The sequence below is a fragment of the Salvelinus fontinalis genome, chromosome 4 (assembly GCF_029448725.1).
Source record: "Salvelinus fontinalis isolate EN_2023a chromosome 4, ASM2944872v1, whole genome shotgun sequence".
In the NCBI taxonomy this organism is placed as follows: Eukaryota; Metazoa; Chordata; class Actinopteri; order Salmoniformes; family Salmonidae; genus Salvelinus; species Salvelinus fontinalis.
Genome location: NC_074668.1, coordinates 20,306,476 through 20,321,918, shown reverse-complemented (window position 1 = coordinate 20,321,918; position 15,443 = coordinate 20,306,476). Strand labels below are relative to the sequence as shown.

The 15,443-nt window shown below is 46.2% G+C and overlaps 1 protein-coding gene across 1 annotated transcript in view; it reads right to left on the bottom strand.

Moving 5' to 3' along the window:
* LOC129853292 (spermatid perinuclear RNA-binding protein-like) overlaps positions 1-15,443 on the bottom strand; it is a 42,168-nt gene that overhangs the window by 23,522 nt on the left and 3,203 nt on the right. The window contains exons 2-7 of the mRNA XM_055919174.1: positions 13,194-13,367; positions 9,991-10,229; positions 9,605-9,770; positions 8,845-8,989; positions 5,288-5,373; positions 2,543-2,638 (exon numbers count right to left, since the gene is read on the bottom strand). Of these exons, the coding sequence (XP_055775149.1) occupies positions 2,543-2,638; positions 5,288-5,373; positions 8,845-8,989; positions 9,605-9,770; positions 9,991-10,229; positions 13,194-13,196 (735 nt within the window). The 5' untranslated portion in view covers positions 13,197-13,367. The remainder of the gene's footprint in view (positions 1-2,542; positions 2,639-5,287; positions 5,374-8,844; positions 8,990-9,604; positions 9,771-9,990; positions 10,230-13,193; positions 13,368-15,443) is intronic.

Sequence of the window (15,443 nt, the reverse complement as noted above, 5' to 3'; positions counted from 1 at the left end):
CATGGGCTGTGGGGGGAGAGAGAGAGAGAACAGATCAGCTCCATGGGCTGTGGGGGGGAGAGAGAGTGAACAGATCAGCTCCATGGGCTGTGGGGGGGAGAGAGAGTGAACAGATCAGCTCCATGGGCCGTGGGGGGAGAGAGAGAAAAGATCAGCTCCATGGGCCGTGGGGGGAGAGAGAGAGAACAGATCAGCTCCATGGGCTGTGGGGGGAGAGAGAGAGAGAGAGAGAACAGATCAGCTCCATGGGCTGTGGGGGGAGAGAGAGAGAGAGAGAGAACAGATCAGCTCCATGGGCTGTGGGGGGAGAGAGAGAGAGAGAGAGAGAACAGATCAGCTCCATGGGCTGTGGGGGGAGAGAGAGAGAGAGAACAGATCAGCTCCATGGGCTGTGGGGGGAGAGAGAGAAAGAGAGAACAGATCAGCTCCATGGGCTGTGGGGGGAGAGAGAGAGAACAGATCAGCTCCATGGGCTGTGGGGGGGAAGAGCGAGCGAGAGAACAGATCAGCTCCATGGGCTGTGGGGGGGAGAGCGAGCGAGAGAACAGATCAGCTCCATGGGCTGTGGGGGGGGAGAGCGAGCGAGAGAACAGATCAGCTCCATGGGCTGTGGGGGGGAAGAGCGAGCGAGAGAACAGATCAGCTCCATGGGCTGTGGGGGGAGAGAGAGAAAAGATCAGCTCCATGGGCTGTGGGGGGAGAGAGAGAGAACAAATCAGCTCCATGGGCTGTGGGGGGAGAGAGGGAGAGAGAGAGAACAGATCAGCACCATGGGCTGTGGGGGGGAGAGAGAGTGAACAGATCAGCTCCATGGGCTGTGGGGGGAGAGAGAGAGAGAGAGAGAGAACAGATCAGCTCCATGGGCTGTGGGGGAGAGAGAGAGAGAGAACAGATCAGCTCCATGGGCTGTGGGGGGAGAAGGAGAGAACAGATCAGCTCCATGGGCTGTGGGGGGAGAGAGAGAAAAGATCAGCTCCATGGGCTGTGAGGGGAGAGAGAGAAAAGATCAGCTCCATGGGCTGTGAGGGGAGAGAGAGAAAAGATCAGCTCCATGGGCTGTGGGGGGAGAGAGAGAAAAGATCAGCTCCATGGGCTGTGGGGGGAGAGAGAGAAAAGATCAGCTCCATGGGCTGTGGGGGGAGAAGGAGAGAACAGATCAGCTCCATGGGCTGTGGGGGGAGAGAGAGAGAACAGATCAGCTCCATGGGCTGTGGGGGGAGAGAGAGAGAACAGATCAGCTCCATGGGCTGTGGGGGGAGAGAGAGAGAACAGATCAGCTCCATGGGCTGTGGGGGGAGAAAGAGAGAGAACAGATCAGCTCCATGGGCTGTGGGGGGAGAGAGAGAGAGAGAGAGAGAACAGATTAGCTCCATGGGCTGTGGGGGGAGAGAGAGAGAGAACAGATCAGCTCCATGGGCTGTGGGGGGGAGAGAGAGAGAGAACAGATCAGCTCCATGGGCTGTGGGGGGGGGGGGGTGAACAGATCAGCTCCATGGGCTGTGGGGGGGGGGGGGGGGGGGCGAACAGATCAGCTCCATGGGCTGTGGGGGGAGAGAGAGAGAGAGAGAGAACAGATCAGCTCCATGGGCTGTGGGGGGAGAGAGAGAGAGAGAGAGAACAGATCAGCTCCATGGGCTGTGGGGGGAGAGAGAACAGATCAGCTCCATGGGCTGTGGGGAGAGAGAGAGAGAGAGAGAGAACAGATCAGCTCCATGGTCTGTGGGGAGAGAGAGAGAGAGAGAGAGAGAGAACAGATCAGCTCCATAGTCTGTGGGGCGGAGAGAGAGAGAACAGATCAGCTCCATGGGCTGTGGGGGGGAGAGAGAGCGAGAGAGAACAGATCAGCTCCATGGGCTGTGGGGGGGAGAGAGAGAGAACAGATCAGCTCCATGGGCTGTGGGGGGAGAGAGAGCGAGAGAGAACAGATCAGCTCCATGGGCTGTGGGGGGAGAGAGAGCGAGAGAGAACAGATCAGCTCCATGGGCTGTGGGGGGAGAGAGAGCGAGAGAGAACAGATCAGCTCCATGGGCTGTGGGGGGAGAGAGAGCGAGAGAGAACAGATCAGCTCCATGGGCTGTGGGGGGGAGAGCGAGAGAGAACAGATCAGCTCCATGGGCTGTGGGGGGGAGAGAGCGAACAGATCAGCTCCATGGGCTGTGGGGGGAGAGCGAGCGAACAGATCAGCTCCATGGGCTGTGGGGGGGAGAGCGAGAGAGAACAGATCAGCTCCATGGGCTGTGGGGGGGAGAGAGCGAACAGATCAGCTCCATGGGCTGTGGGGGAGAGAGAGAGAGAACAGATCAGCTCCATGGGCTGTGGGGGGAGAGAGAGAACAGATCAGCTCCATGGGCTGTGGGGGGAGAGAGAGAACAGATCAGCTCCATGGGCTGTGTGGGGAGACAGAGAGAGAGAACAGATCAGCTCCATGGGCTGTGGGGGGGAGAGAGGGAGAGATCAGCTCTATTGGGGGGGGGTGGGGGGGGGCACCAAAGATACATGATGTACTCTGTCACACACATGCACCTCTTCCTGGACCACTTACCCATCCTTTGAGAGGCTCCCACACAATTAGTCTGTTGCACATGTCTCTGAGAATACGCATGACGATGACACACGACTTCAGATCTGTCACTCTGGCCTACATGGGGGACAAACAAGACAATGTGAACATACTCTATATATACCTTCAAAGTCCAGTAATGCTAAAAACAACATGTACAGTCTACCAAAAGGATTACTCAATCCTTCAGTCATACAATGGATATTAGGGGAGAGTGGGGTAAGTTGAGCCAGTCTTGTTTGTAGGAAACCATACAGAAAATTAGTAAATCTGACCAAATATTTAGGAAGAGGTCATCATTTCAAGGAGTGTGAAGGAAGAAAACACATGGAAAAAGTAGTAAGCAAGTTAGGTTCACAAAAATTATTTACCAAGTCAAATGAATTTGTGTTAGCGTTTTCATGATGCTCGCATCTTTGAAATTGATGGATGTTGCATTTATATTCCTGTTCAGTGTAGATTGATCGCTATAAGCTACAATAAAAAGTGCATTCTTGTAGCTGTGTGGGCTAATATACAAGGGTGGCAGGTAGCCTAGTGGTTAGAGCGTTAGGCCAGTAACCAGAAGGTTGCTGGATCGAATCCCCGAACTGACAAGGTAAAAATCTGTGGTTCTGCTCCTAAGCACTGTTCCCCGGGCGCTGAAGACATGGATGTGGATTAAAGCAGCCTCACACACCTCTGATCAGCAAATTGAAGTGTTTTCTTCCCAGGCGTAACCTGTTTTTTGCCACATCACTGGAATATGAGGTAATAAGGTCTGGCCTATGTTAAGTGTTACAATTATTAAAATCGACAAAAATGCAATTGTGACTGTGTTGAATTGTGTTTGGGAAATAAAGATGGACATGGTTGTAAAAAAGGTAGCATTTATATTTTACTCAGTAGAGAAATGTGTAGGTGGTTTAAACTTACCCCATACCTGGGGTAAGTGGTGCCAAGAGACCACTTTTTTGGACAAGCATGTTATACAAATTATAATGTTTACATTCATTCTGATTATTTCCAGGGATACAAAACATCCTGAAATATACAGTGGGGCAAAAAAGTATTTAGTCAGCCACCAATTGTGCAAGTTCTCCCACTTAAAAAGATCACATTGTAGGATTTTTAATGCATTTATTTGCAAATGATGGTGGAAAATAAGTATTTGGTCACCTACAAACAAGCAAGATTTCTGTCTCTCACAGACCTGTAACTTCTTCTTTAAGAGGCTCCTCTGTCCTCCACTCGTTACCTGTATTAATGGCACCTGTTTGAACTTGTTATCAGTATAAAAGACACTTGTCCACAACCTCAAACAGTCACACTCCAAACTCCACTATGGCCAAGACCAAAGAGCTGTCAAAGGACATCAGAAACAAAATTGTAGACCTGCACCAGGCTGGGAAGACTGAATCTGCAATAGGTAAGCAGCTTGGTTTGAAGAAATCAACTGTGGGAGGAATTATTAGGAAATGGAAGACATCAAAGACCACTGATAATCTCACTCGATCTGGGGCTCCACGCAAGATTTCACCCCGTGGGGTCAAAATGATCACAAGAACGGTGAGCAAAAATCCCAGAACCACACGGGGGGGACCTAGTGAATGACCTGCAGAGAGCTGGGACCAAAGTAACAAAGCCGACCATCAGTAACACACTACGCCGCCAGGGACTCAAATCCTGCAGTGCCAGACGTGTCCCCCTGCTTAAGCCAGTACATGTCCAGGCCCGTCTGAAGTTTGCTAGAGAGCATTTGGATGATCCAGAAGAAGATTGGGAGAATGTCATATGGTCAGATTAAACCAAAATATAACTTTTTGGTAAAAACTCAACTCTTCGTGTTTGGAGGACAAAGAATGCTGAGTTGCATCCAAAGAACACCATACCTACTGTGAAGCATGGGGGTGGAAACATCATGCTTTGGGGCTGTTTTTCTGCAAAGGGACCAGGACGACTGATCCGTGTAAAGGAAAGAATGAATGGGGCCATGTATCGTGAGATTTTGAGTGAAAACCTCCTTCCATCAGCAAGGGCATTGAAGATGAAATGTGGCTGGGTCGTTCAGCATGACAATGATCCCAAACACACCACCCGGGCAACGAAGGAGTGGCTTCGTAAGAAGCATTTCAAGGTCCTGGAGTGGCCTAGCCAGTCTCCAGATCTCAACCCCATAGAAAACCTTTGGAGGGAGTTGAAAGTCTGTGTTGCCCAGCAACAGCCCCAAAACATCACTACTCTAGAGGAGATCTGCATGGAGGAATGGGCCAAAATACCAGGCAACAGTGTGTGAAAACCTTGTGAAGACTTACAGAAAACTTTTGACCTCTGTCATTGCCAACAAAGGGTATATAACAAAGTATTGAGATAAACTTTTGTTATTGACCAAATACTTATTTTCCACCATCATTTGCAAATAAATTCATAAAAAATCCTACAATGTGATTTTCTGGATTTTTTTTCTTCTCATTTTGTCTGTCATAGTTGAAGTGTACCTATGATGAAAATTACAGGCCTCTCATCTTTTTAAGTGGGAGAACTTGCACAATTGGTGGCTGACTAAATACTTTTTTGCCCCACTGTATATATATGTTAGAAAGAATCACTTGACAAAGCATTAATAAACATAGCCCACTCTCCCCTCAGCCATTTAATGTTCCCTAGATATCTCCCAGGGAGCAAACTGTTCTATCTGAATGAGATATGAATTGAATATCGAACAGAATATGAAATCAGATGTCCCACCTGGAACCATTTGGTGTGTCTGAGTGTTGCCAGTGCAGCCTGGCACCGCCGCCCGTCCAGCACCTCAAGCTCCTCCACGCCTTCCTCTGGAGAGAGGGACAGGACGAGGACACACATTGTGTTGGCCTAGGGGACCTTCAGAAAGACTGCCACACAGACACGGGCTGCATCTGAAATGGTACCCTATTACCCATGCGGGCGCTGGTCAAAAGTAGAGCACGTTTAGGGAATAGGCTGTCATTTAGGACCGACACACAGGCAAGTAGGGTGGCCAGCTATAATTAGCATCCCACTGATCTGATAGAATGAGTTGAGGGGAAATGTTTAAGTTTGAAAGTTAGATTTCCCCCCCCCTCCTGCACAGAAGCTGACAGAAGTGTTACAGAACTGTAACAGAAGTAAATGTGAGTGCATGCTTCTGCTGTGGCTCTGCCGGATGGACACTCAGTCTGGATGCAGATCAGTGGCACTGAGATGGCTTCACCACCAGAATAGTGTGTTGTCAGTTCAGTGCAGGACAACGAAAATGAGAGCATGGCCACATCTCAGGACACACAACAGACTTTAAGATGAGAAGAATGTAAAGGGATAACGTCTGGAGATTAGTTCTGTAACTATAGGATGTTTAGAGAAGTAGTTGGAGAGCCATGGAATTGAAATTGTAAAAATGGAATTTAGTCATAATTCAATGAGTTTGTAATGTATTGTAGTGGGATGCCATGCTAGTATTTTCTGTCTTGCATGTTGATCAGATGTTTATGTTAATTAAAAATTTGCCACACTGGCTTCCTGTGGGATCAACCGTGCCGTGCCATGGCTGGAACTGAGCCGTGAGAGAAAATTAAAAAGCAACGGCAGAACATAAACAGAGTGAGGACGCCACCCTGGAAAGAAAGTGAAGGCTCAGTTTCTCGGGAGCAACTAGCCAGGAGGTGATTACTCTGGGCCGAGCAAACGTACTGCAGATCACACTAAAGAGCTCCGAGCTTACTAAGAGAACCTCTCCATCTCCCCCAAATAATTACAGTGGCAAATTGGCAATGGAATTCACATTCAATTACATCATCTACTGTATATTGGCCTACAGCTAGAACCACAAATGACACTGGCTATTTCAAAAAGGTACAAAAAGATAGCCCCACTCATCACAATCAAATGTCTTTTCGACAGTAATTATATTAGGGCGTACCTCTTATTTTAGAATTAGTAATTGTATTTTTTGGTGGATAATTGACTCCAAACGTTGGGACAGATTTTCCTGCAAATATTTATATGAAATTGGATAGTAAGACCCACTTATTTTTAGGTTTTAAATGGTAATTCCTTGCTTGGTTTATTGAGATGGGGAGAATAGAGCATAGAGAAATCAAATTGCTTTTCTGATTTCTTTAAAATGGCAAATTCTTGTTCTAAGATCATAGGCTTTTTAATTTAGTGGCCACACTGGCCATTTCAAATGCATGGCTAGTAGCCATGTGCGGTAGTATACTGTATTTACGGAAGGGTTTGTAAGAGCACTGTGTGTGTGGTTTTGCAGATTGTTGCTGTAGAGTCCATTGTGAAAGCTGAACAGGTTGGAAGAGGTGGAGGACTAACAGACAAGCCAATGAGCGACACAGGCCAGGGTCAACCCGTATCACAACACAGGGTCATTCCATGTCCCACCTTCTAATATTAGACTGAGGGGCTTCATGGTCTGAGCCAGGGGAGATCTGGGAAATAAAATACAGGCATCTGATAAGGATCTTGGCCCAGAGACTGAAAGGACATAAATAGGACAATAGAGGCACTGAATACACACTAAATCTCAGCCCTTTCAGGATTTCGCAGGGATTTTGTGATATTTCTGCAGAAATTAGATTGTCCAAGAAACCGAGCGAATGGAACCTCATGAGCCCTTCCTATGCTCTCCACCAGCGGCAGGTCATGAAGAAGCCATCAATCATAAGTACCACATTCCAATAAGACAACGCCAATGAGCTCTTCCACACGTCATCAACTTAGATTTTGATTAGTGACCAAAAAGCAAAGAAAATGAATACCACTGACTTTACAACATGAAGTTATGGGATGTCATTCTGAGCAAATCAACTGCAACGTTAGAGAGAGGCCTCAATTATCAATGGGCATAGACCACCAGTCTCCAACGAATGACAAAATATGGTGAATATCAGGAGTCAATAAGGCAGTTGGATACCAGTTTGTCTGTCTTTGGTCAGCTCTGAAATGAACATGGACCAAAATTTCATGGTTTGCAGTAAACCAGTGAAGAGAAGTACAGTGAACACAAGGGGGGAGAGGAGCCATGTCTAGGGCTAGACAGAGTGGTTTAAGGGGGAGCCCCTTGTACCCGGGCGTCCTGCGCTGGGCCTCGTTGCTAGGCTGGCTCCCAGCCCGGAGCTCCCAGGTTTAATAATCCACAGACGCTGGGCTGGAGTGCTGTGGTAAAATACAGATATTTGCACATATACTCCCAAACATTCAATGGATAGAACTGTTTCAAGGGCAATGTGCCTTCCTCAGGGTTGAGGATGCTACGGTAACTAGTTGTGAGGCCAGATGGAACCTTAGAAATGTAATCCTAATTTAAATTCTATGGATAGAACAAACTACAGTTTAGTCAGTCAATGTTCCGCTCGAGTTGTTCCCCAAAACTAGAGGTTGTCGGAGAACTTGTGTTGGCATATTGTATTGGTTACTTCTTTGCTTGTGCTAATTGGATTATTTGGAGGCTCGGGACGAAATCTATCTCTCCTAGAATGTATTTGCTCCAGTATTACACTTAACAATCAATGCAATATTTATGCTGAAACGACCTTTTGTACAGAATGGTGAAAACCTTTCTTTCAGTCTCCCCCAGTGGGGTTGACAACAGTAGGTGTTACATAATGGCTGCTCTTCATGTCTGACTCACCTCTCATTCATTCCCTTTTTAAAAACCACAGCATAAGCACTCCTCTCACTCTCCAGTTTCCCACTAACTGGATGTTGGGCAAGGAAAAAATAAGCATCCTGACTCTGTTAGACAAGAATGATGACAGAACGCTGTAGGAGAAACCTGAGCAGAGACGGCTCTTTTTACACTTGGCTGTATCCCAACGGAGATACGCTTCCAGATCTTACTATGGAGACACTTAACAGATTCATGTCCCTCCCGTCCCTCCCCTTTCTCCACCTCCAACCCCCTCCTGTCCGCTTTTAACGCTCCTCAATCACCCTCCCTTATCTCTTTTCTCCACACCCCATTCCACTTATCTTTCATCTCTGCTTTGTACTACCCTCATTCCTGCCATCTCCCTCTTCCTTTGCTCCCTCTCCACTCCCTCTCTCAACTCTGCCTTGCTAATTTAAGGAGAAGACCACAACGGAAATAAGGGTTAAAGTTTTACTGTGTGCATCTTTAAGGAATTAAAGATATTAATGTATGAATTTTACCAAACAATTAAAACATAAAACTGTTTCAGCTGGAGACAACATTATACTTTTAAACTCTATTAAAAAGTTAAATAAGAGAGAAAAAACATCTCATGGCAAGGACAAACAGAAGGGGTAAATACCTTGTTCTGTGGCAGTGTGTTTTTCTCTCATGGCCAGAGAGGACAGGGTAATCTTCAGGGTGAATTTGGGGTTTTTGGTGTTGACCACCTGGATGGCTGACTCCGACACACTCGACTGCACCTCATACTTGTCCTCTGTCAGCGTCTGAAAGGGCAACCAACCAGGGTTGAGGCAGATCATAAGCCAGCTGTGGTACGTTCAACATCACACACACACTATTATACTACTAATGTTTCAACTTTGCAGGCAACATACTAAGAAACTTCCAATTCAATTTTCTATGCATGCCATTTTATTTTGTAGTGATTATGTTCAAAGGGAGAAAGATTCAGGTGTATTATCTAGTCTTGTAGCTAGTTCCTTTGAAGAATGCATCATCGCTCTACTTCTGTGACAACCTATCTCCACCCCCTGTGCTGTGAAGCCGAAAGGTGCTAATAGAATCGTCCCTTGATGATAACCTTCACAGCAGGCTGGAGCGGTATTTAACTGGCTGATGGGGAGGACGAGGAGACCATGTACAGTACAGTAGCCAGCTCTGCAATGCACTAGAGAGTGCAGTTGTGGATGTAGTTAGGTCTGCACTATATTACAGAAAGCAATGGTGGTAGGCTCAGATCTGCACGACCTAAAGTAGTGGTATTCAAAACTCACATTGGAAAATTGTAATTTAAAAAAAAAAACAATTAGGATAATGTGCCATCCCATCAATTTTTAAATGTTAGTTAGCTCAGGTAAAATGCTTGAGTGAAAACAGACCTGTAGTTGCACTGGCAGGTTGGCGCTGACAGTGTACAGCAGTAGCTTGGTGGGTTTGTCTCTGCACATCAGGACCAGCTCCAAGTCCATGTCTCCTTTAACCAGGAGGCCTTTAGCCACAAGACCAACACGCATCACCCCACACAGGATCGACGCATTCTGGGGCCTGGTGAGGATAGAGCAGAGCAGTAGATCAGCCACATAACACTAGTTTCTAAGGATGTCATTTTTTACTAAAATGTTTTGCTTTCAGACGCTCAAAATTAAATTGATGTAGCCCACACATTTTCACCAGAACATAGGTGGCAATAAATGTATAAGTGCTTTGTTAAAACCTACCATGTAGAGTGTCTCAAGCTTTTGCAACATGGGAGAGGAAGACTCACTTTGTGGTCCTGCGGCTGCCGGTAGAGTCTTCAACATCCTTGGCGTCGCTGGTGGTGGGGGTCGGGACCTTGCTTAGGGAGGCGTTGAGGTTGTCCATCCAGTCTGATACCTGCTTGAGAGCACATTCCACGGTGGACACCAGCTTCTGGACAGCTTCCAGCTCCTCTGGCGAAGGGTAGATGTTGGCGTGCTTTGCCATGACGTGGCGGTCGTCATTGGCAAACAATCGGATGGACCTCTGAGAGGAAGGAAGAACAAAGTCATTGAGAACATGATCCTTGTAAAAAGTCTGAAGAAAAACTCCAAATGACTTTGCCAATTACAGTTAGGCATTTGTTTGCTGAGCCAGACAAGAAATCTTACACTGCATATACTTGACAGTAACACCTCCTAGCAACAGGTGCTGCGGCATATTTCCATTTGTCCTCCTTAAAAAGCCAATATCGCTCTATACAATATTAACATTACAACATGTTCGTAGGGATAGCGTGCTTGCCTAGAAATAAGATGCGTCAGCTAATGTGTGCCGATTTGCAAGCCTAACTGCACACAGTAGAGAGCACCATGTGGAGCTTTGAGCCCAAGGTCAGTCTCTATTCCTCTCCATCGCTCTCCCCCTCTCTATTCAATTCAAATGGGCTTTAGTAGCATGGGAAACATTCATTGCACTGCCTGTCTGCATCAGTGTTAACACTTTACACTCATGAGAATTGGCTTATAGAGATAGGGCTAAACTATATTCTTAGAGAACAAATATGAAAAGCATATGCATAATCATGGTAGCAATTGACAGGGAAAAGTTGTGATTATGGGAAAATTATTAGACCAAAGTTGAGGACAATAGTTCACGTGACAAGACTGAATTGAAACATTACTGTCATTTTACATTTACTGTACTTTGCCGCATTTGTTGATAACAAAATCAGAAAATAAGAGTGGATACATAGTAACATTAGGGGTGTAACAATTCACTGATACGTATCCGTCCCCGATTCATAGTTGACTTTATCGGGCCGCGGAGCCCAAACCAATCCAAAAGTAGCATGCATTGGTCAGAAAAATCGATTCAAACGTTACGAAACGCCAATTCACACATACATACACATATAAAAATATATATATATTACATTCTACCTTCCGAAAATACCCCGTGTTTTGGGACAACTGATGCTTCCTCTCCTTCAATGTTGAACTAATCATGTAACTGTGTTGACAGTCATTGATCTACAAATCATTTTTAATGCCGAACCACCCCAGGCAATATTTGTAGCTTAGTCCAAATGCGCCCTGCTTCCTGACCCATGTGAGGTAGGCGGCCTGTTCCTGATCTTGTACATCTGCATCGCCGGCAATTTTTAGGGCCGTCCTCTGACACCGCCTGGTATAGAGGTCCAGGATAGCAGGAAGCTTGGCCCCGGTGATGTAATGGGCCGTACGCACTACCCTCTGTAGTGCTTTGCGGTCGGAGGCCGAACAGTTGCCATACCAGGCAGTGATACAACCCGTCAGGATTCTCTCAATGGTGCAGCTGTAAAACATTGAGGATCTGAGGACCCATGCCAAATACTTTCAGTCTCCTGAGGGGGAATAGGCTTTGTCGTGCCCTCTTCACAAATGTCTTGGTGTGTTTGGACCATGATAGTTTGTTGGTGTTGTGGACACCAAGGAACTTGAAGCTCTCAACCTGCTCCACTACAGCCCCGTCGATGAGAATGGGGGTGTGCTCGGTCCTGCTTTTCCTGTAGTCCACAATCATCTCCTTTGTCTTGGTCACATTGAGGGAGAGGTTGTTGTCCTTGCACCACAAGGTCAGGTCTCTGACCTCCTCCCTATAGGCTGTCTCATCGTTGATCAGGCCTACCACTGTTGTCATCAGCAAACTTAATGATGGTGTTGGAGTCGTGCCTGGCCGTGCAGTCATGAGTGAACAGGGAGTACAGAAGGGGACTGAGCACGCACCCGAGGGGCCCCCCGTGTTGTTAACTACCCTTACCACCTGGGGGCGGCCCATCAGGAAGTCCAGGATCCATGTATTAAACCATAAAGGCCTGATTGTGGAGTGCTGCAGAGATGGGAGAACCTTCCAGAAAGACAACCATCTCCACAGAGGAACTCTGTTAGAGTGGCCATCGGGTTCTTGGTCAACTCCCTTGACTAAGGCCCTTATCTCCTGATTGCTCAGTTTGGCAGGGCGGCCAGCTCTAGAAAGAGTCTTGGTGGTTCCAAACTTCTTCTATTTAAGAATGATAGAAGCTACTGTGTTCTTGGGGGGGGACCTTCAATGCTGCAAACATTTTTTGGTACAGTATTACTGTACTCCGAATATTTCAGCGAAAACTATTTGTTTTTCCAATCAGAAAAGGCAACGGCAACTCGCAGATAAATGACAGCGCACATGGCAAAATAGAGCTTACGATGTGATCAGAGCAAAAGTAGCATATATGAAAGCAAAGACTTTGAAATAAATGATTGTTTCTAATTGAGGTTAGTTTGTTACAATTGAACTGTCCCGGCTGTGCAGCAATTCAAAAGAATCAGTTGAAAAGAGACCGAGACGAGTGACTGAAGTGTCCGGGAGCTGTGTGCGTGTGGGAGAGCCAGATCAACGCAAAAATCCTGTGAAACAGAAAGACGTTATCAGTCAATGAGAAGATTGCATGATATATTCTGCACAGGGATGCATGCTTATGATTGGACAAAACAGATGAGAGTTTCATGTCTACTTGAATGTCCATTAGTCTCACATGGAATTATCGTCTCGTTAAATTTCACTAAAGTGAAATTAACACTGCAGGGAAAAATCACACCTCTACATCAAAGAGAGGGGTGCACATCAACAACCACAACACATACATTACACATCACCTGTCTCTTTCCTCTCAAACAACCTGTCTTTATGCAAGACCTGACATACAGAAACATACACACAGACCGTCAGACCCAAAATACAATATAGCCACAGACAAAGCTAGCCACCTCAGACATCCTCACACTCAGACAAGCACACCAGAGGCTGATGGGAGGAGCTATAGGAGGACGGACACATTGTAATGGCTGGAATGGATTCAATGGAACGGAGTCAAACACGTTGTTTCCATGTGTTTTGTACCATACCATTGAATCCATTACAGCCATTATGAGTTGTCCTCTTATAACTCCTCCCACCAGCCTCCTCAGACACACACAGACAGAGAACACTCACCATCTCTAGAGGAGAGGACTACAGACCTCTGGTCTAGAAGTGTGACTGGTTGGGGTCTAGGTCAGGACCAGGTTCCCTTAACTCTGCCTCCTCATGCAGTCAACTCTGCCCCTTCAGATAGCTTGTGTCCCACGGGGCAGAGATACAGGTAAATCAGCACAGCTGTGGAAAAAGCTGTGGGATACAATGATAGGCATTTAGCACACTGTATTGCCTGACGACAAATGGAATTCTTCTACTGCTCTGTCGTTCGCTACATACTTCAGTCTGAGACTGCAATCACTGAAGTTAGTTGGTGTGATGTCAAAATGAGGAGTATTATACCAAAAAAAAGTAATTAGCGATTAGATCATCTCTACCCAATCAGAGTATCAAAGCCAATGCCGAATTTTCCTAACGGCTCTTTACCCACGTGTGTTCTGGCTCTGGCCCAATCCATCGGTTTCTGGGACCAATCAGAACAGTTAGAATGTGTTTGCATTTTACAAATCGTCAGAGGGGTACTCCGATCCAGGGTAGCAAACGGTGTAGGATCTTGAAATCTAAAACCCAGGATGGCACTGCTCAGGTAGCCTCATTTCCAACTTTTAGAGAAGTGGTCTGTCTGCTCTTCCCCTTCCTGTCCTCTATTTGGGGAAGGTTATGTGAACCCAGGGAGGTTTATTTTGGGGTTGTGTTTATTTAGGTCATTTTCACTGCAGTAGACTTTATGAGCTGGGGTTTTATGTTGGCAGAGGACTTCTTCCAAATTACATTCTGTCTGCACCATGTTACTGGCCAGGACAGATGAGCGCTCACTGAAAAAGGCCTATTTAGCCTATAGCTATCCACTTCATTGACTTACGCCAATTCCATAACTAACCTTGGATCACACAGTCCTGGAGTCAGATCTTAAATAACTGGACAAAAAAAATATTTAACTGTCAAATCTGCACTAGTGGACTAGTCAAATTCCGGGACTTAAGAGTACACAAAGTCCTAATCCATGTTCATGAAACCAACTATTTTAAAGTAACTTAGTGCAATTTAGTCCAGGGGGGAAGCTTTAATCTGTCTGGGAAATTAGCCATTATGTAACAGAGGCACAGCTGGCTGCTTTTTAAAAAACAGATTAGGCTAAGTGGTACACAATTTGAGCAGCGAGCAAGGCATAGAGCTCTCCATTTTGGTTAGCTAACAACTGCTCTTATTCAACGAGATTGATAAAGTAGTCTAAAGTGTCTTGATAGAGTGACACAGGAGGTCTCCTTCTCCAAAGGCCAAACCATCTGCCCAAGGACTATCCAGTCCACTCACTTACAGGCTACATGAGGACAGTTTTGTCTATTCTTATAGTAATGTAACTTAATTTGCATGTTCATTTGAATGAAACAACTGGCCTAGAAGATGTTGTGGTTCCCTCAAATGTTTCATCTGTTCTCAAAAGCGTATTTATGGAATCCCGCTGTGTCAGACTGGGCAACGTCCCTGATGGGGACTGCACAAACAACTGCATCTGTTATGAAATGTCGGCTTGAAAGGAAAACACACTTTATATTTAGGATTATGCCTTTGTTAATACATTAATGGATCTATGAGAAAACAGTGTAATGTGCTGTAGGCATACAGCATACGTACAATGCTCTTATCAAGGTCTGTTCCTAAAAGCAGCTCAGAAAAGACGTGTGTATGCATGTTCGTGTGTGCACGCTTGTGTCCTCGTTTCAGGCCTAGCTGATTTCCTATTCACACACACCACAGTAAGAAATCTGAATGTTAAGGTTGGGTTTGGGTCTATAGGAGCTGCAGCAGAGTACCCCTGTCCTGACCTGAGAGCTATCATTGTCTATTTCCCAGGTAATGGAAACATCATGTTCACATGCATGAGTGAGCACTGAACAGCAGCAATCACAGTCCCATCCACTACACCTCATCAGACAGAGCCACATTGGCTCTGATGACAGTACTGGGGAGGACAGAGAGCAAACAGGCAACAAACTGTGCAAGTAGGCCTACATGGACAAGGCAGAGAGACTACCATAGATGAATCTGTGCCCAAAACACACAACTTTCATGCAGATCAAGTGGACACAATCAGGACAGCTTACATATAGGCTAGTAGACCTCGAGATAGAAGCCAATTCAGAGCTTCAGATTCAGAGCTTCAGATTCACCATCCGTGAGACTATTATCCACCAAGTCCATTGGACTAGCAGCAGGCCAACCTTGGGGGGATATCTTTACAACAACAACTCTGGATTACGTGCGCGT